Source organism: Ambystoma mexicanum, chromosome 4q (assembly GCF_040938575.1).
Source record: "Ambystoma mexicanum isolate Mex_15411 chromosome 4q, UKY_AmexF1_1, whole genome shotgun sequence".
Taxonomy (NCBI): domain Eukaryota; kingdom Metazoa; phylum Chordata; class Amphibia; order Caudata; family Ambystomatidae; genus Ambystoma; species Ambystoma mexicanum.
Genome location: NC_090928.1, coordinates 85,733,077 through 85,755,142, shown reverse-complemented (window position 1 = coordinate 85,755,142; position 22,066 = coordinate 85,733,077). Strand labels below are relative to the sequence as shown.

General features: G+C 46.3%; 1 protein-coding gene across 1 annotated transcript in view; it reads right to left on the bottom strand.

The window, feature by feature from the left end:
* HDDC2 (HD domain containing 2) overlaps positions 1 to 19,439 on the bottom strand; it is a 201,084-nt gene extending 181,645 nt beyond the window's left edge. The window contains exons 1-2 of the mRNA XM_069607514.1: positions 19,197 to 19,439; positions 6,166 to 6,287 (exon numbers count right to left, since the gene is read on the bottom strand). Coding sequence (XP_069463615.1) covers positions 6,166 to 6,287; positions 19,197 to 19,241 — 167 coding nt within the window. The 5' untranslated portion in view covers positions 19,242 to 19,439. The remainder of the gene's footprint in view (positions 1 to 6,165; positions 6,288 to 19,196) is intronic.
* Between the last annotated feature and the right edge of the window lie 2,627 nt (positions 19,440 to 22,066).

Below are 22,066 nucleotides of genomic sequence, written 5' to 3'. Positions count from 1 at the left end.
TAAATCACCAAAGTTTGGGTAGTAGGCCTGTAACCCCTACTCATCCAGGTAATGTGGAAGATAATGGTGAGGATGCTAGTTTAGAGTCTAGCACCAATCTGCACGAGGAGGTAGAGGAGTCTCTATAAGAGATCCCCTCAGCCACAGCCTGCCCCTGTACCTCAGACACTTCCCATTGGGACCCCACAAGGTCCAGATCGAAGCCCAGAATATATTTCTCGTGAGAGACTAAGATTAGAGTTGGAGTTGGAGTTAAAGAAACTAAGGGCATGAGATTCACAGAAGTGTTTTATAAAAGTGCAATCCCAAAGGAAAACGCTCTGTGAATCGGGCCCTTTATGTCCAAGCTGAAAACAAACATCAAGAGGTGAAGCTAAGAGAAAGAAATGCAGCATAAAACGGAAATGAAAAAGATGTCAATTGATTCTGCTTCCCTTTCAGGGTCCTCTAGGTCTGCTAGTCCCAAGAGTTCTGAGTACGTATGAACCTAAACGTGATGTTTTGGATTGGCTTGGTACGTTTCAATACACCCATGGTCTTTAAGGAATATGTAGGAATGATTTCATTCCATGGCTCATGTCTAGGCTCCCCGTGAACGGCTGTGATGGAATTGGTTACCAGTGAGAGAAAGGATTATGAATCAGTTAAACTGGCATTAATAGCCAGGTTTGGGAAAACTCCTTCCCAGTACCTTACGAAGTTTAGGACCCTCAAAAAGACTGATGGTACCCCCAAGGCTACCTGGGTATGTGAATGTTTGAAAAAAGTAGATGGTTGGGTTAAGGGGTACAGAGCACACACCTTTGAAGGGATGAGAAATCACTTTTTGCTAGAATCTATTGTTGATGCCTGCTCCCTGAGCTGAGACAGCACTTACGTTGATCCTAAAAAGCTAGCACAAACTGCTGACTTGTGGGTAGACAACAGGCCACTCACAAGGATTCTGGAGCAACTCACAAGGAAGAAGGGAAGCAGCACAAGAAAGTGGGTAAAGAGAATTTTAATTCCAACCATCCAATAGCAAGGGTAAATTCCATTGGAAGCCTGGTAGGTCTAGTGAAACCTCTGGTGCCAAACCAGATGGAGGTCAACAGAAACCCCAATTCCAGAGAACATTTGGGAAATGTTTTGTATGTGGATCTGTAGACCATGTGATGGGGATCATGGACGTAAGGGTAAAGTTTCAGGGGTCCACACTGCCTCCTTAGCTTTCATCCCTGAGAGAGAAGCACAAATGGCAAGTGCACACTTGCAACTACTGGCTGAAGACCCCACTGGAGTTCAAGCCAGTGTATCTTTAGTGTCCCTGGGTCTGTGGGAACAACAGAAGGTGGATGTGTATAACTCCATTCCAGACAACACAAAAGAATATTATAAGGACAGTGTTAGTGTAAATAGTCAGGAAATCCCTGCCACCAGAGACACAGGGGCAATCATTAAAGTGGAAGATGAAAAAGAAATTCAAACCTGAGGATGGAACTAAGGCACCCAAAAAGTCCCACTAAACTTGCAGGAGGCCCTACCCAAATGGTTCCTACTCTGCCAGCTCTCATCCAGTGCAATAATATGACTGTTAGAATTCCTGTTGGTGTAAATAATGAAGTGCCAGGGATAGTCCTGTTGGGAAATGATTGGAAAACTCTTGGAAGTTGTATCTAGTACCCCCATGCCTCCCAGCAAAAAGAAGCAGGAGCAAACAAGATTGGCCAGAGAGGCAACCTTGAGAGACTCTCAGTTTGAGGAGATTTCCAGTACCTCCAGTCCACAGGAAGGCCACCCTTCCATTTCCAAGAAAAAAAGACAAAGGAGAAATCCAAGCTCTCTGAGAAAGAAAGGTCTCAAACCTAAACGGTCATAGGACAAGGACTTCCCAGAGGACTGTTCCAGGTCCCCCCAGTGACCACTTCCCCAGCTGAGTGGGAGGACCAACCAAATTCTGTGGAAACAGCTACTGGTGACAGAGCTGGGAGAAAACCTTCCCTGCGTTGGAGATCTGGATCCTACAGACTATCCCGAGTGGCAGACTTTGCTTGCAGATGGTGGATCCTCTAGGGAAGACTTCAGCAGAGGACAAAGAGTGTCCCTCTCTAGGAGGTCTGTGCCGCCTTCCCAGCTGGAAGGGCAAGAGCCAGGGAAGCATAGGCTCTTCCGTGAACATGGCCTCCTCTACAGTGAACCTACTGAATCTACCCCAGGGGCGTACATGAGACTGGTAGTGCCCCAGGAGGTGAGACAACAGTTCTATCATTAAGAGGACCAAAGAAAGGCTATCTCTGTACTTCTACTGGCCCAAGATGGGGGCTGATGTAGATACATTCTGCAGGAGCTGCCACACTTGTCAGACTTCTGTTAAGAGTGGGTCCAAGAATGTGGCACTTTTAGTGCCTTCCCTGTGGTGGGGGTCCCTTTTGAGAGAGTGGGGATTGACAATTTTGGTCCCCTAGACTCTCCAACTTCCTCAGGCAGCCGATTTATATTGGTTTTGGTAGACCATATGACCAGAGAATCCTGAAGCAACATTTTCCAACTTCAGACAGAAGAAATAAGTCTAAAGTCACAGCCCAGGTCCATTGTGCACTATAATCAAGTGCTTACGCACAGAGAACATCTAAGGGGTGTTGAGATTAAGCCATTACATAAAGGAATATACGTTCTGAAGAAGGCCCGATAACAGCAGTCAGAAAGCAGTCAGAAAGCGTTAGAGATAATGCAAGGCATAAAATAAGCGGTATGGCATCGCTATTTGCGATATAATTAAGCCGGATTGCTGTGTATTTTCATGACCATGTCGTGGTTACTGCGATATGATTTTCCATCCAAAAATAATTTTTCAAAAAGATTGTTTCTTTTAATGCCTGCCTCTGTGCACAGCTCTCACTGCAGGCGAGGCAGGCAAAACATTGTATCAATGTGAGCCCAGCCCGGGTGCGGCATCACGTGCGAGGAGGATCTCCGCCCCCCTCTCACACTCGACTCCAACTTGAAGAGGTAAGGAGGTTTGGGTGGGAGAGCCGGGCCCTTTTTATTAATTAATCTGTTGGGTGCTGGATGTAAGTGGCTGATAATATTTCTCCCGCCCAGCCACTTACACCCAGCACCCATAACGCAGCCACACCCAGCACCCAGAAGAGCGTTATTACGGCAGGTGCTGGGTGTTAGAGAGCGCCTGCTCTGTAACACCCAGCATCTGCCGTAATAACGTAGCCTAATGCTCGTAGAAGGCCTCTTCTACGAGCAGCAGGCTGCCTTATTACGGCGGGTGCTGAGTGTAAGAGAGCAGGTGCTCTCTAACACCCAGCACCCATACCTGTCTACATTTGAAAATCAACATTCCTGAGATTTATGCCCTGCCCACAGTCACACAAAACCTGGCCCATTTTCACCTGGCTCGGCCAACATGTCAAAAAGGTAAATTCTGTTGTATGTGATGCGACGTCAGAAATTTGCAGTTCAAATCGAAATATGCATATTTCATTAAATTGTCTTTTCAAAACCACCCAAATTGCATTGGACAAAACGGCATTCGCCTTCGATAAAATCAACACTTTAAAATGTGCAAGTGTAAATTCCAAGAACCAATACAAAGGTTTTCCCTGAATTTTGCAGTACCGAAATTGGACATTACACCTTAGTTGTTTTTCATCAGGTTATGTAGTGCAGTGGCGAGTTGTCCAGCTTGCAAACCTGATGGCTGTGGTTCAGTGGGGCTGAGTCCACCCTAACCTGGGCAAAAAAAACGAAAGCAAAAGAAAAGCACGTTCGCTTTGAAAGTCGTTAATAAAGAATGAAAGGTGAAGCAAAATAAACTCGCATTATTTTGCTTCACCTGCATTCTTTTTGTGCTGGAAGAGCTACAGTCATTGCTGCAGAGATAAAGCCACACTCAGGCAGGGAGCTGCGTCGGCGCAGTCCTGCAAGCATAACAAACAAAACAGAAAAGCAATCAGTGAAAGCTGTCCCCCACCAAAATTCCTGAGAATCCAGGATCTTTCCCGGAGAAATGTTCAAATTCCTGAGTCTCTGGGAAAAAATACGGAGGTTAGGCAGGTATGCTGAGCACCTGACATAATTCTACAAGCATTAGGCAGCGTTATTATGGCGGGTGCTGGGTGTTAGAGAGCACCTGCTCTCTAACACCCAGCACCCGCCGTAATAACGCAGCCTGCACAAATGTATGGAATAGACTTCTTACAATAAGAAGTAGTCGGGCTGCTTGGTCTTTAGGGAAGCCCTAGAAATATTTCTTCTTCCCAATGCAGATCAATTAGTATACCATTTTCCTGCAAGGGCAATAGCTGTATTTTCTAATTAACAGTTTAATGAGTTTATCTGATTTCTATATAGAATCCTTCAGAATATCAGACTTCATGTATGGCGGTAGCAATCAAGGATTACAGGCTTCTAAAGCATCTATAGCTGGACGGTCTGTTGATTGTATTAATACATTTTATTTGGTCAGCAGTAATCCTCCCCCTAAAGGTCTTCATGGCCATTTAGTGGGAGCTGATATAGCCTGAGAGGGTTTTCAGAAACAGGTTCCACTGCAAAGCAGTGACATGGATTAATCCCATCACTATTCCCTTGACACAAACGGTAGGATAGATGCAAGATTAAGGCAATCAGGGTTATAACTTAGTTTGGGTTAAGTGCCTCCTCCCGTTATTGACATTGCGAGATAATCATTGCAAAAGCATGAGTAAAAGTTAGAGAAAGTTCAAAGTTGCTAACCTTACATTCGGACTCCCTATAGTCCCTGCACCTCACTCAACATTATAGTCTGATGTCATTTGAGGTCCCCCAAAGAAATGAGACTAGGGAAGAGCATCCAACTGTATTTCGTGGCTACATTCTGATGGGAATTTATCACGAGGCAAGCAGCCAGAGCCAGTAGGAAGCTTTACACTGGCCAGTTTGCGGACTGGAACCATGGGGGCAGTTGCTGGACCTCCTCCCCCCCCCAGAGGCTCGAGGCCTCACTTGTTTGAAAAGGCAAAAGGTCCCAACTCTGTCCCGATTGCTGGGCTGGGTGTTGGCAAATGCTGCGCTGGCATTTGTTCGGCTGTCGATTCTCGAGGCCCTCACCGCCCCCCCCAGAGCGAGTGTGCATGCTTGTGGGTAGCCGGTAAAGGAGTTGCTTTTTGCCTATTTTGTAGGAATTGGTCTACAGTGTAGAGGAAGATTAGGCAGAGAGGACCTTCCCACTTTAACAACGGGCCTGAGAGGTAAGCCTAGCCCAACGTTTTATTCTAAAAATATCTTGCAGCGAACCTTTACATTTGACAGACATTGCCCTGATGTTATACTTCAGAGGTACATAGAAATCATTTCTGCATTCTTGCTAATTCTATATCTTGGGGTACAACTAATTCTGGTGACATTGAATATTAGTACAAAATTGCTAATATAAATAGTTCATTTGCTAATCAAAAATGTTTTAATTAGCAAAATCTGCTAATCAATTATTGAAAACTAATGCATGTCTTGTAATGGCAAAAGACTCAAGGGCCGAAACATATGTCGACCATTCCCGAGGCCACAATCAAGAGCCTATATTATACCTTTTTTGATGCTTTAGAAACATTATTTTTGCATAATTGTATGTCAATATAAAGTGCCTCATTGTGCAATTAGAATAAGAGGTACATGTTACACCATTTGATTGCTCAAAAGTACTGTATGTGTCGAAATAAAAACGAAGTCACATGCCATACTAACCCCACAGTAGAAATATCTATGGTTATACAAATAGATAAGGTGCAGTTCTATTTTTGAACAAATTGTTTTTATGTGTGTATTTTTAATTAAGAATGGAAAAAAATGTGTATTGAAATAAAGTGCATGGTTGAATAGTGTTGGGAAATACACAGTATAGAAATGTCAGTCTGTACCAGTGTTGTGGACACAAAGGAGGGGTAACCAGTTGACAGTTCTGCTTTCTATATTGCGTGTAACCTTCCCACATTGAAACTGGTCCCCAGAGAACAGAAAATAGGGAAGTACCCATTTGCATACTACTCACACATTGTTACTACATCAATTCATACCTAACAGGTTTTGCCAGGCGAGCACTGCAAGTAGGTTCATTGTGACCCAGACATAGCTGAAGGTATTGGCATGGTTAAACAGGAAAGTTGTTTGCAGTAAAATAAACAGAATAAACTTTACCTGTCTTTATTGAGTTTCTTATCTTCCGTTAGTAAAGCCATAACCGCCATCCTGTACATGTGATCCGACACACTTTCTGGTTTTTCCACATTTCTATACACCCAGCCAGTTCGTGGCACCCGCTGTGAATGAAAATCGATTCATAAAACACACACCGCCAGGTATTAGGCAGGTTACATCAATATCACAGTTAAAGTGATTATAAACTGTTGGATTTGTAGACTTATGGAGTGACTGTTTCTACTTCTGAGTTTTATACTTGAATTTGTAGTGGTGTATATATACAGTGAGTGTTTGTACCTCAACTACGTTATTCACACTCGTTGTAGACTAACATTTTGTGAGATGACCCTTTACTCTCGATTTAAGAAGTTGTTATATATGTAAATAGGTTGTGGGTATGGTGGGCAGGTGAGGGGGGTGTGTGTGTGTGTGTAAGGGGGATGGAGGCGGGTTTTGGGGGGCAGGTGAGACACCACATTAAGAGAAAAGAGAAAGATCAATGTACCACCTTCACATTTCTGGGGATGTATCCACATAGAATCCCTACAGTTTGCACGTATTACTAATCCACTGAACACTATTACATTTATCTGTTACAGAGCTTTTTATCTTCACATTTTGTTTTACTTTATGCAGATTCTTTTGTTTCTAAATTAAACTGCACTGTTTGGGTCATTATCATTTGGGACATGGTTCTAGAATGACTCCCTGCTTTGGGACAAAATATGGGCTCCCCGAGTAAGTTAGCATAACTATTTACATTCACTTGAGAGGGATATCTCGTATCCCGTTGTTTCCAAGTAGTAAATTACTTGGATCTATTTACTTCATGGACATTACTTTGAAACTACAGATTTTACATGTATTTGTGGGTTAGGGTAAAAGTGGGATGGGGATGGCAGTGAGGGGGGCATGGAGAGGACACATCCTCAAAAAGAAATTCAAAGTAGATTTTGTAGCAGTTTCAAATAAGTAATTACATCAAAGTCATTTCCTTCGTTGAAATGACCTGAAACCACACACACGTTTCTAAATAGGGCCAAAACTCTGGATGTAAAAATATGTTTTCCTTGGCAATTAAAGCCATGCTACCCTCCCTTGCATCAGCAAGGATTAGAAATAATTCCCAAACAGAATTAGGAACGATTACCGTCCAGCAGAATTCACAAAATTGGCTAGTAGAAGAGAGATCAGCAATAACGCTTGGGCAGATGGGGTCTAGCAATATTACCCACAGACACAGCATTCACAATGATGCAGGCAAAGGATTTGCTATATTGGTCAACTGCCAAGAGATATCGTGTCCTGCCTGCTGCCATTGATTCTGCTAGTGATGTTACCATATTCAGTGCGTTATCAATAGAGACCATCAGGATGGATTAGCACAATTGAGATCTTCCAGAATATTAAAAAACGAGACAGCATGGACATTAAATTGCTTCAATTTCAAACCGATTTACCCACTATGGCACCATGAAGAGGCTCCACCATCCGCTCATATCCCTACTTTCCAACAACAGTCCCAACCTCTATCACCCCTATGCACCAAAGACACATGTCCATGCTCTACCTACTCCCACACCACCACAGTCAAGTTTGATGTTCACCACACTGTGAACATCCAACCTCTGTTTTTATCAACATCTGTGTTGTTTTCCCCAAATAATTAGTATGTAACTCACTAACACGTCAGCTTTTTAACCGCACGGGAGCTATGCTTCGTGTGATGACCACATACAACTGCAGCTCTCACTAACATGGGACCGTGAAAGGATGACCAGAAATGATAGATGATGGCACACTGTATAACAGTGTTACTATTGCATACCATGGTGCAAATCCACAGACTTCATCCTTTCTACCCAATGGGAGCCATCCCCTTTGGGACGAAGGAGCCGAGCCTGCTACACATAACTCGCCATAGGGCATAGGTCATGTGGGATCCCAATGGCGGGTGACCACCCTTAGGGGACAAGGAATCACCAAGAAAGGGTTTTAGGCCACCCCCCTTTATTATTTCAGGAAAAAGTATTTTTTGGTTATATGGCAATTGAACAGGACAGTAAGCTAGCAGGCCCTTCAAAAGTGGATGGCTTGGATTCCGACTGGTTTCTGTTAATGTGCTTACATGCAGAGTGGGACCAATGGATCCTCCCATCTTGTCCCAGGGAAAAACATAAAAAGCTCCCAGGAACCAGAAACGAGGGGGAAACCAACCGGAGAGTGAGAAACAGCGCTGAAGGGGAGGGAGGGTAGCTCAGGGGCAACGTGCGTGCCTTGGAAGCAAGACGACTCGGAGCAACACAGGTTCGATCCCTGGGTCCCCGCTTAGAAACCTCTGAGTATTAAGCATGTTATAAATAACCTATCAAGACAGAGTGTCTCCCTCGCAGGAAGAGCCTGCTGACGGAGCCACATAAGACAGCGTGGTGGGACCGCCAAAGAAGCCTGCGGAACGATGCTGCTTCAGTTAAAGGAGCCGGATGGCCTCGGTGCAAGTATGTGTATGCCTTTCTCTTTTCTTGTTGCCTTCTCACAGATGGCTCATTAATCAACCTTTTCAACCTAGAAGATTGGTCCTTTTTATATAAAAGGGATATGCTCTTTTCTCATAAGATAGTGGCATCAACTATGTGTTTCTTCGTCTCATTCCCGATACTAATTCGGATCCTTTTGAGCATCCCACGTAAGTTACAGTATTTCCAGTTTTGGAGTTCCGCATGGGAACGGGAGCCCTTGTCCCAAAATGGGGAGCCTTTCCCAGCGAGTTCCCACTTGCCTGATGCGGCTCACCTTCCTACCCTCACAAGGGTAGGCGGGCGCCCCATTGGGGAAAAGAGATGATTTCCCCTTGATTCATCACAGTAAGCAGATAGTTACCTAACTGGACAAACATGGCCTGGTACTCCGACCTCATTGACTTGTGGACACTCAGCCAATCAATTATTTTTTTTTAAAAACCACTTGCTACTTTCAAAGCATGCAACAGTGTACTGAATGCAGGTACTGGTAATCTGAGACTAAATTGTCAACACTATAACAAACAAATAAAACATTTCCAGAGTACATAAACCTTTGCAATGAGCACGATTTTTGTACATTTAACCTTTCTAACTGAGCATTACATGGTCTTCACCCTTTGTGTCTGGCAAACCGCCCCCACCAACATAACCGCAGTGGAAACTAATGTATTGCACAAAGTGAATTAGCCCATATGGCTTGAACTATTAACCTCTGCTTCAGACCTGTTTGTGTACTATAACCCTGGAAGTGATATTGCATATTTTTACTAGGGCTGTACCGAACAGCATATTTAGTATTCGGCCAAATACTGAATAGTTTAACTATTTTGGCCGAAGCTGAATAGTTGCTTTATTTATTAAATTATGTTCCAAACTTCAAAAAACACAATTGTTAAAAAAAATAATAATAAAAACACCATTTTAAAAGCATTCCATACTTTTATTTCTCTTCATTGTAATTAATGTAGCATCTTGAAGTATAAAAGCCAGAAATAAAGCAGATTTAACCAAATTGAAGGGACCAAATGTACTAAAGATTGTTGCATATTCAGTGCCATTTAAAGTAGGAGGCTTCCCAAATGCAAAAGGACTGCCTTTGTGAATCAGAAGCACTGCATTCTCTATCCAGTTGCAAAGTCTATGCGGTCAAGTTTCGAAACTTCTTTGCAGCTCACATAGAAATGTATTAAATGGTTCATGTCGGCTCATGCAGGACACAAGTCAAGAGGAAATCTGAAATGCGTGAACTCCATCTCACAACTATTCACCCCACCCAAACAAATGCTGCTCACTTTTCACTTATCCTAGGCACTCTTTCTCGCCAGTACACAAACATATGCAACTTATAATTCCTGATAAAATATCAGATAATGTTAAACTCAGGACTAGTCCTAAAAAAATAAAAGGGGGGCACGATGACGTACGCAATGGGAAGTGACATGACAGGATCTGAAAGTATCTATGCACATTTCTTTCAGTTTGTTTTTTCCAAGTGCACATTGCATATACACATTCGCCAAAAGAACAGATGCTCCTGTATTGTTGCAGGCTACGCATAAAAGATGAGCACTGTTTTTTGTGTAAGAATCTGTAACAAAATGCCCTAGAGAGCAGATTACAATACAAGATATTTTTCAGCGGTGAGACAGCAATTTGTCTGGTCTAATTCTATTCAGTTTTGCAAACTGAAGTCTATATTTGCCTTTCCGAGTTCATGTTGCATTGTATTCAAATGAGAATGTCAAAGTATTCGGCAAGAGCCGAACAGCAAGAAACTATTTGGCCAGAGCTGAATAGCTTTTTTCAGCCGGAATTCAGCCGAATACTTGCTTGAAGCCGAAGTTCGGTACACCCCTAATTTTTACACATTATTCCTGGATCCTGGGGAAAGTCCATAATGTAAGGTGGGAGGTACCTACCTCTCCCACCCTATTACACCTTGAACAGTCTTGGTGTTCAGCCCTTACTACTGATACACTTTGCCCTGGAGTGGTTGACTGTACAGTATCTTGAAATTGATTAGACAACCCCTACCTCCCTAGGTGCCATCAGTGCCTTACTCCAGTCTTCCTCTGCCGGCTGACCTAGGACCGTCTCTTATTTGGTAGTTTAGGTGGAAAGTTTTATCACCGCTCTATGCAGGGTTGAGACCGGTTTCTGTTGCACCCTGTCCATTATGATAGCTGCCTCAAAGGGCAAGAACACCAGTAAACCATGATTCCCTTTAGGTTATTTATGCAGAGCAGGCTGGAGTGTAAAGTCCTCAAGGAATCATGGCCTTGCATTTGGTATGTCATGGATAATGGTAACTACCTTTGAGGTACCTTTGTGTATTAGATCCTTCAAAACTCGTATTCCCTTATCATCCTAATGCCAGGCCAGTCACTTTCCCCACATAAGCATGTCCATGTTCCTCCATAGAAGAGCTTCAATGGTGATTCTCCCTTTCCGTGTCATGTCAATGCTTGTCTTCTTCCATGCTCAAAACACCATCTAGGGTGTCCGAGGGAATCTATGCAGCTTAGAGTTACCATAAAAAACATATAGGGGTGCTGTATACATAAGCTTTTCCTCACCTTGAATGCGAGCCAACATTCCATTTCCACAAGGCCATTTTTGGATACCAGCAGGTGGCATTTCTAGTCGCGTTTGTGTATAGTAGGAAGTGTCTGACTGATCGAGCATTCAATGGGACATCATCCTGCCAAAATAATGTTCAGATAGCGTGCTATCTTACGGAACTTAGATTGGTATTACCACCGTAGTGTTCTGTAGTCCATACAAAGATCTAGGAAACATTCATTTTAAACGCGTCCACCTGCCTCCCTATAATGGACAGCATTAAGGCGAGACATTGACTCACACCCATCAGGAATATCTGAGTTATTGGTTCCAAATTAGGGCATTAGAAATGTATCCTTGTCCCAAACTATTTGCATGCTCCAGGTATTTAAAACACTCTGTTGTGGTGTGTAGCAGGGAGTGACCAATTCTCTCTGTGCATCTTGAACCAGGAAAACGATAGATTTGTCTAAGTTGAATCTAAGACTTGTTTTGCGCTGAATGTTTGAGAATTGCCACGGCTATAGGGCCTGCCCATCATGGATGCTCCAATTGGAGCAGCAGGTCATTTGTGTATGAAGATAGCCGATCTAAGACATCAAGCAATGCATCAACCCTCTGCCCGACTCACCCGTACCACACTCCATCGAAAAATACACCATGGAACTCTCCTTCTCCCACACAGCATCCACATCCAGCAAAATGCAGAAGAAACAGAGCTCTACCTCAAGATAGCTTCCAATGAAGACAACCGCAGGTTAATGGAATGCCTCTAATTTATCCACTCATGGATGTTCAGTGCTTACCTAAACCTCAACCCCTCAGATTGAATTCTTTCTGCTGAACAACAACATTGAACAACCTGACATGGCTCCGATACGCACCTTAAGGGCTTCAAACCTCAGCAAACCACCTACGCCAAGTCCCTTGGGTTTGACAGACATCTCTCCTCAAACAGCACACAGCAAGGATGACTGAAACAGCTTTGTAGAAACTTTGTCTCCTGCGGAAAGCTAAGCCCTTCAGTGCCACTGCCCAAGGTTTGATCCTCTACCACCTGGATGGAGGCAGTGCTCTTTCGGAAGGGCTTCCAGCGACTGCCCTGGCACCCCTGAGATATGTCCTGCATGCTGCAGCACAACTCAAAAGAAATTCACAAATTCAACCATATCACTCTGACCCTCAGTGAGATGCACCGGCTCCCGCTACAAGCTTCTATCATCTTCAAATCCTGCTGCATCATTTACAAGGCGGTCACCCTGAAGTCCCCAAGCTACTTCACTGAGTAACTATGCATCCCCAGAGTCCTACCATTTACCAGAAGAAAGGACATATGCAGACTTTAACTCCACCACAAGGTTCAAAATTGAGGGGAGCTGGGAGCTATTTAACTCCTGCGCGTTGCCTACAAGAGCCTGGTTAGCTTGATACCAACATCTACCAGGAGTTACTTTTGGCTCCCCAGGCCAACTGATGTTAAACAAACACACCTATTTGGATTTAACTCTGTGCATTTGGGGCAATCTATAAAGAAATGTTAGGACATATCTATGCAACATTTAAAGCATAAGGGGGTCATAAAAAATGCCTGAAATAATATGTTTGCATAGTATGTCAAAGTTAGATTTGAGGAACGCTACATATTATCTCTTTGTTCCCCAACATTAGGTAGTCCCTAATCACTGGCTAATGCTGGATACGAAGGAGCTACTTTTAGCTCCTGTCTATTCAATCGCAATTTTGATCCCTGCACCAGTACAGGAACGAAAGAACCAGGAGACCGGCCTTCTCTGCCTATCCCTCCAAATTCTGGGGCATCCCCGACTTGTCTTTAGGGGGGAGACGCAGACCCCCTCCCCTCCAGGCAGAACCAGTGGCCCCCGTCATTCTTCAGCAGTCCCGATTGGGTCTGTCCGCCCCAGGTAGGGGCGAGACTGATACACTTCTATGACCAGTGAGTGTCATACGTTTCTGGTCCCTGGACCCTGGTGGTGGTCAAAGGAGGATACCGGATAACATTTTCATTTATTCTCCCAGATACAGGTCCAGTGCTCATGGTTCTTCCTTGGGATTCTACCAAACGCCTGGCCTTCCTGAAGGAATTCAACCTCCTTTGTCAGAGGGAGCAGTGAATGAAACCCCTGGAGGACATCAGGAGTGGGTGTTACTCTATCACCTTCTTGGTTTCCAAGTCCTCAGGAGGGTTCTGCTTGGTCATCGATGTGAAAGAGTAAAACACTCATCTTTCAAAAGGGAGACTTCACAACTAATAATACCTCCAATTGCCCAGGGCAACTGGAGCTCGTCCCTGGATGTGATTGTTAAGACGGATTTCTGAACTCTGTCCTAGAGGCGCAGAGGTTCAGAAGGCCAGCCTAGTTTCTTGGAACAGGGTAACCTCTGGACAAGCCAGACCAATCAGGGTAGCGATCGCGGCGGTCAAGACTAGGTCTCAAGAGGGGTGAGGGTGACTGAAAGCCCGCAATGAGCACACAAAGCAAGGACACTTACAAATTACTCCAAGCAGGTGTTATATTAAAAATATATACACATGTATTACAAGGCCTTTGTAACATTGACCGTAGCGAGAAATCACAATAATACTCAAGTAAACCAATACAATATATATACAAATACAAACGAGTCTAACGAGTTAGACGCACGAAATGTGTAGACCACCTAGATGGGGAGGAAAACAGGCAGTGCGAATAATAATTAGACCCAGTCCGCCTTCAGGGGCACCTAACTAAAAGGAAGTCCAAGCCCTACGAAGAGTGGAGCCTTGTGCTCAAAAGTACCTGCACACGCTGGTGCCAACAGGCAAAAAGGGGAGTCTCTTCGAGGGAATCAGGCAGTTTAGTTCGGTGAACAAATGAAGATGAACAGAGCTCCGCGACTCAAGCGCAGCCTCCACTGTGGGCAGAAGCAGAGCACGTGTACGGAAAGGCGTGCTGTTTGACACAGCGGGGAAAAGCTATGGGCTCCTACAGGAGGGCGACCAGTTCCTAACTATGCTACTCACCGGTCCCCGATGCAAGCAGACCCGGGCTTCTCCGCGTCCGTTTCAGTGCTGGCAGCTTCAGATAGGAGAGGGGGACGTCTCGTCGTCGTGTAGATTCCGCAGCAGCAGAAGTTGAGTTGGGGACGTCCCAAACGCAGTGAACCCGCAAAGTTTGTTACCACAGCAGGGCAACGGAGCGGCCGTGTGTATTCCAGCCAAATGTACACTCCTCACTTCAGACCTGGGAATGCCAAGTGTACGAATCGTGTGAGAGTGACAAGGACTCGATATACAACACAACCTGACGGCGGTTACAGAGCAAGACTCCTGAGTAGGCTGGACAGTCTGCTGGATGGCCCAGAGACACTTCCGAAGGCTTACGTGCAGGAGATGGTGAAGCTGCCGAGAATAGTTGTTCCCACTATTCCAAGGGTCGAAGTACCAGTACAGGCCTTCTCGTTCGATCCGAGGTAGAAAGGGTTTCACAAAGCGACAGCAATGCAGAGGAGCAGTCCTTCAGCGGGTCACCAGCGATTCCTCGGTTCAGCCTCGTGGTTGCAGGATACTTGGCTCCTGTATTCCTTTGTTCGTGAGAACTCAGGAGATCGACCTGGTAGTGGCGTTTCCAGCCCCCTCTTATCCACGGTTCCCTTCTCGCCAAAACTGAGGGGACCCAATGGGAGATCCGCTCATAAAACACTCACACCATCTGTGGACCTCATCACGGACCACGGGGGTCCCAGGCATTCACACCACCCTAGACTCTCTGGCGCCCAGGATGTGTATTGGGACCAGACATCCCAGCCCCCATCCTGGAGGCACACACAGGCCTGTAGAAGCCCGTGAAAGCATCTGTGTTTCACGGGAAAGTACATGCCCAAATAAGGAAGGCCCCGGGTCGGCTCGACCTGGGGAAGGTGAAGGGGGCAAGACGGTCAGCGGACAGGACAAAGAGCCTTGTGGTCTGGCCATTTTGGGAGCCAGGCCACCATTTTGGGCTAAGCGTGAGAAAAGCGCTTAAAACGCCAAAAGGAGCTCAAAAACACAAGAAACGATCACTGCCACCAATCCCGTCCGTGATTCACTTGCACCGTTCATTTACAATCCAAAGAGAGTATCTAGGGCCTGTAGAAGACTAGAGACCCAAGAGAGCAGTAACTTAGCTTACAGTGCCCTCTTGTGCCATGTTGCACGAAAGCTGCAACATGATAAAGAAACTACGGAAAACAGCGTTTACCGGTACTGACTGTCTTAAGGGCATGTCAGTTTCCCCGTAAGAATGGAGCGAAAGCCCAGAGGAGTGCGGCAGAAGGCTGCACTTCTCTGGCAAAGTCTAGATCATGGTGAAAACAACCGCAAAAAGTTTAGGGGTTGCCACATGGAAGGAAAATTACCCACAATTAAGAAATCTTTCCTAACAGTGTTGGACACCGTGCTGCATATACCAATCCACCAAACCTCCAATCAATTTCTCTGGTTTGTTCAGCGCCTTGATTATTTACCAGAACTCTGCGCCCTCTAAAGGGGCAAGAGTACTCCTCTAGCCTTATCTAAACGACTGGCTGATCCAGGGACCCTATCAGCAGCTGGTAGAGGCATCGGTCCAGCAGAGATGCTCCCTCCTCCAGGCCCCTGGTCTTCTCTTGAACCGGTGGAAATCTCATCTAGCCCTGACACAGGTGTTGCAGGTCATAGGAGCAGTGTTTCATACCAACAATGCGCTAGTTCACCTACGAGCTGAGAAAGCGAATTCCCTTCAGAAATGCAGTCTCCAGCCTTTATTAAGAAATTGAGGAATCAGCCAGATCCATCCCGAGAGTCCTGGAACTAACGACTGCAATGGTGTTCGTTGCTCCCTGTGCTCGGCTCCATCTTCGCCCCCTCTCTCTAATCGTCACAAAAAGGTGGCTCCTGCCCGCCTGCAATTTTGAGGCACCCTTCAGGGTGTAGAAAGAATCTCACATCCTCCCTTCAAGAACACCTTTCAAGGAGAACAGAGGGGGGGTCTGGGAACAAACTTGTTCTTGGGTGGATGGCCCCTGGGAGAGTCTCAACCAAGTCTTTATCTCACTGTTCTTTTCACAGAGAAGAAATGTCCCTGCATATCAGTATTTGTCCTGCCCAGGGGCATTCCAGCACCGAAATGCTAGGCAAATCTCCTCTGAACAGGAAGGTTTCCCCTGATCCCCCAACTCCCTGGTTATAATCAACATGGATGCAAGCAGCCTGGGATGGTGGACAAAGTTGGAATCCAAGGCCTGCCAGGGAAGATGGTCAGCAGCAGAGAAAAAGACTGTCCTCAAAATGGCTGCCATTAAGAGGGCCCTATTGGTGTTCCCTATTGGTATTCCAGGAGGCAGCGAGGGGCACGGCAGTCATGCTGTGAACTGAAAACTCCTCTGGTTGCCTAAATAAACAGAGGACACCAAGTTCCGACACCTGGAAGCAATTGCGCGAAAGCTGGGCATCTGGTGAGAATCCATTCTTTAGTCCTTCAGGGCAGCCCATGTGCGGGGTCTGGACAATGAAGCACAGGATGCACTCAGACGATCTTTCACATCAACAGAGTGGAGACTGTCTACACAGACATTCTCTATATTGCCCCGTGTGGTGTCTCCGGCAAATAGACATGTTTGCCTCTAGGGAGAACTCTCTCCGCCCCTTGTTTTTCTTCCTGTTGGAGGAGGGGGGTCTTGGATGATGGATGCCTTGCATCTCCCCTGTCCGGAGGATTTTCTTTTTGCCTTTCCCCCCCCAAATACCCTGATCCCCAAGGTGATTTGGCAGATTTACCACACTATGCCAAGGTATTGTTGATAACCCCTTGGGGCACAGGAGATCCTAGTTCTCCCACCCGATCGCCATGGTTCCTTCCCAGCTTCTCCCTCAAGTTACTGTCCCCGGTCTTATCCCACCTGAGCCCTCTGCTGACCAACAATTAGCACTGGGCAGCTTGGATATTGAAAAGGAAGGGTTTCGACGACAGGGGCTAGGTGATTGTCTTCTTCCTTACAGGCCTCCCCTATGGGCTCAACCATTCGCGCACCACTGGAGACCCTTCCGTCAAATGGTGGGGGGGGGGGGGGCCACAGGGTCCTGGTCATCCAGTGTGGGTAGTGTGAGTTTGCCCCATTTTTTCAGGATGGTTTTTGAATAAGTCTGGCTCTGTCACCATTACGTGCACAATTGGGAGCACTCATGTTGTGGGGCTGGGGGAGTAGAGGATGTCCAGTCTAGGCCCCTGAAGAGGTTCATGCTCTCCCTCCATATTGTTCAATCTTTGGCCCCTTCCTTGGAGTTGGCCATGGTCTTCGGGGCTCTGCAAGCGGCCCCCCCTTTGTCCTGTTGGAGACTATACAGCTAAAATGTTTCTGTTGAAAAACAGCCAACCTGGTTGACATTTCCTCAGCACGTACAATCAACGAGCTTTGGGCCCTCTTTTTTTCACCCCCTACCTCATTGTACCTCCAATTCCATCACACTACGTTGTGATCCTACTTTTCGGCCCAAAGTGTTTTCAACCTTCCACGTGTCGCAGGAGGTTATCCTCCACACTCTCCCTTGTGATCTCCCTCCCAAGGAAGCACTGGCTCAAGCCAATCTCGATCTCAGGGAAATTCTTCTGTCCTACTTGGATAGGAGCCAACCTTTCTGAAGTCCAACAGTCTTTAATTGTGCCACGTTCGGAGCTTCAGGGAAGGGTCAAAAGGCCCACTCACGGACCATCAGCTGGGGGTTGTGAGAGACCATCAATCTTGCTATTCCGTGGTAGGCACTTCTCCACCCCCTGGGAATCAGGGCTGTTGTATGAGCGGGATGGCATCATCATCGGCAGAGGTAAGGAGCGCTTCCCTCTTGAACATTTGCTGGTGGCCACGGTGCAATCATCTCAGACTTTTGGTTCGTCAATTACGTTTACACCTCTCCGGCCAAGGCCAGGGTGGGTTTGCCCATGCTATTGTAGGAGCCGTTTCATTGGAAATAATCAAACTCAATTGGGTGATGCATATTGTGTCTTGGTGTGGTCAATCCAACTCTGGCTTAAGTATGCCTTCATGATGCAAGGACTGGCTTGAGGAAGAAGGACGTGGGGGAATGCTCTGATTACTTAATAGTAATCTTCATTACTCCTAGTCATACTCTTCCTCGTCCCAGTACTTACATATTCCTTCCCAGTACTGGAGGATTCGCCTCAGCGGTTTTGGTATGGCAGTACTCTGTAGAGGGGGAGGGGGGGTGGAGGGGGCACCCTCCGTGACATGGATTTGGTCAGCTCTCTGAGGGAAGTCAGATATCCTTCATGATATAAGTACTGGGACGAGGAAGGGTAGGATTAATGAAGATTGCCTGTACGGCTTCATTCAGAGTGGTGCATGCTGAAGTCTTCCGATTATTCTCTATTCGCTTCCTGGCTTGTTCTTCCTTAAGTCACAGTAGCTCCACACACGTATTACTTTACGTAAGCCAGGCTACACTTACGATCACCGTAAGAACAGCCCCAGAAACTCGGCATAGCTTCCAACTCGCATCTAACCCTACTGCCCACCACAACCAATAAACCTAGCTTGTTAAGGGACTAGCTCCCAACACCTAAGCTCTGTGTAGGGTTGTACCGTTCTTTCAACACGTCCCACAAAACGTATGCCAGTATACTCGGAAAAACTGCATGAAACCTGATTTAAAGTACACACCACTGGAAAACATAGACACAGCATAATACATTGTAGACCTAGGTCGTGGGTAGAGGGTGGGTTACCAACCCAGCGCCCCAAATTCACCACAGGAAACGGGCAGGAAGTACAATGCGCGCAGTAAACGGTGGGGGTAACCCTTCAACGCTTTTCTAGCAGGAGGCTTTCCTTTCTCAAAAATATTGCCTGTAGGTGAACAGTGGCAGAGTTAGCACGGGCAATGCAAACGGAGAACGAATAACGCTATTTTACCTTGAGCTGCCCGACCAGCTTCATGAACTGCAGCAAGTGTTTCATATCGCCCGCCGGTGTTGCCAAGGCTGTCTTACACGCCCAGGGAGCCTTCGGTTGCAGGGATTCTGTATCTACAGAACGAATCTGCAAATACAGCAGTCACGTAGAGAGGACGCCAACCTCTGCTTCTCGCGCAGGCGCAGCCTCGGCAGGGGAGAGTGGGGGCCAACAGTTTGGGCTTTTGTGTAGGGACGGTAAAATGCACTTGCCAGGCACTGCTGTTGTGGTATTAATTGGCCATTGGTGGTTAGAAGAGGTGCAAAATGGTAGGAATGCCTGGCAAATGTCTAATACTTACACATAAGCCAAAACAGTTGACTTTACTCATGCGTGTCTATAACAGGACTTCAGGGAAGCACATGCTAGTGCATACTTGCCAATGCTACTGATTTAAGCAGTAGGTTTCTTTTTTTAAGCAGTCCTACCACCTACAGATTTGGTTGCCAGATCCTACTGCATTTTACAGGGGCAAGTAATTAACCCGATACCCCCCCCCCCCCCACTAACAGGCCCACAGAAGTCAAAGGCAATCTCATCCCGAGCTCTTTCTGGCAATGAAGTCATGCACAAGGGTTCCAGACGGGTGTTAGGGGTTTTTACAGCACAGTTGGGGCAGTTCATGAGGAGGGATTCTACTTGTGTGTCCAATTGAGGAAACCACTCATTTTACATCAGAAATCTTATGGTAAATACTATGCCCCGTGACCTTTTAGTGCTATGGCTAGTATTCTTCCCTGCAGCGTTCTTGGAATGACAATAGAAACAAGCCTTTCTCCGACCGTGTTAACTCCTCTTTAACTAGGCACAAACTTACTATATCCCCCTGCACTTCGGGACTGGTGCCTTCTCCCAACTGTTTGGCCTGTTTCCAGCTGCCTGATGTGAGGCATCTGAGGATGACCTGGATCGCCCAGTCCTTTTCTGTCTCTTGCACAATGTCCTCGAAGTCAACCCCCAACGGGGTCGCTGCTTGCACTATGTAGTGTATGTACTGGTCAGCGATCAACGGGCTCAACTCAGCTGATGCGATCAGATGGCAGGCTAGGAAGTCTGCTGGGTTTTCCTCTTTCCCTGGCCGGTGAACAATACAGAAGTTATAGTCTTGAAGCTGCAGGCCTCATCTCGCAATCCCGGGGGGCATTTTTGCCTGTGCATTCCCATAGATAACAGTGCTTGGTGGTCCGTGACCACTATGAATGGTTTGCCATACAAAAACAAATGAAAATGTTCGCAGACCCACGATACGGCAAGCCGTTCTTTCTATGCCTTTGAGTATGAGTATGCCTGCTCTGTTTTCGAGAGACTGCTGCTGGCATACAACACAATGTATCTTTTTCCAGCGTTGTTTGGATCTACTTGTGTCAGAATTGCACCTAGTCCTACGCAGAAGAAATCCACTGGCGGATGGTCTCAAATGCTTGTTGGCAAGCCTCCGACCACACAAACGGAGCTTGTTTTTCTTCATGAAGGCCCTTGTGGCTCCCTCACTGATGCAACGTCTTGAATGTACCGCATTCAGTAGCTAGCAAGCTCTAAGAAGGAGCGCAGGTCTGACAGATTAGACAGTGGTTTTGTAATTTGGAGCACTTCTACTTTTTCAGGGTCAGGTGTCATGCCCTCGGCTGAGAATATGTGTCCAAAGAAACTGAGGAATCTTTTGCTGAATTAGCATTTTTCCCTGTTGAGCATGAGATGGGCCGCCTACAGTGCCATGCACACTCTCGTCAGCGTGTTGTGCTGATCATGGTCCTTCCCAAACACCAGGATGCTGTCACTGTAATTGAGACAGTGGGGGATGTGCTCTAATGACTTTGTGTATTTCGACCTGGAATATTTAAACCATCGAGGATACTCCAAAGCTGAGGCGCTTGTACCTGCATAGACCCAGGAGCATGTCGAAAGTTGTTATATACCTGGACTATATAACAACTTTCATATATGCATCCGAGCGAGTACCGAGTTGATTACTGCTTTGCCGCTCCACGCTCTCCATTTGCTCCTGCTCGGATTGCTTTTGCTGTTGACAGTATCCAGCTACCAGCTGTGAACAGTGAATTCCTTGCTACCAGATTGATTGACAGAGGCAGTTGGCCCGCCTCTCCTGCACAGAGATTGGCTCTTTTCTTCCACGCCTCATTGGTCTTGTGTATTTGAACGGGACGCATGCGCCTCGCGCGCGCGCATCCGAGCGAGTACCGTGTTGAATACTGCTTTGCCGCTCCATGCTCTCCATTTGCTCCTGCTCGGATTGCTTTTGCTGTTGACAGTATCCAGCTACCAGCTGTGAACAGTGAATTCCTTGCCACCAGGTGACTACAGCCGTTGTGCGTTATACACTAGCATTGGAACATTTGCCTGAACATTTGCTGAACTTTTACCTTTTTTTGTGCAGATTGAGTGACGGAGGCAGTTGGCCCGCCTCTCCTGCACAGAGATTGGCTCTTTTCTTCCACGCCTCATTGGTCTTGTGTATTTGAACGGGACACACGCGCATCGCGCACGCGCATCCGAGCGAGTACCGAGTTGAGTACCGCTTTGCCGCTTAGCCACGTAGCCGCGGCGCCGGGGGCAGGCTGCTCTACTCGGAGCTAAATTGGTGTTATCCTTAACCGTGAAAGTAAGCATTTGTGGATATATTGACTCCAACTGCAGTGTTTGATGTGCCTGTTATAACATCAGAAGCATTTGATTCTTCTTTTTTTTGGAGCAAATTAGCTTCAATCTATTTTCTGCCTAAATTGTCACACGGGGTTGTTATAGGGGGTTATTAACAAGTGAGCCACCGATTTTTATGTTCAATCTTGTAATCATAAAGATGACCTCTTATA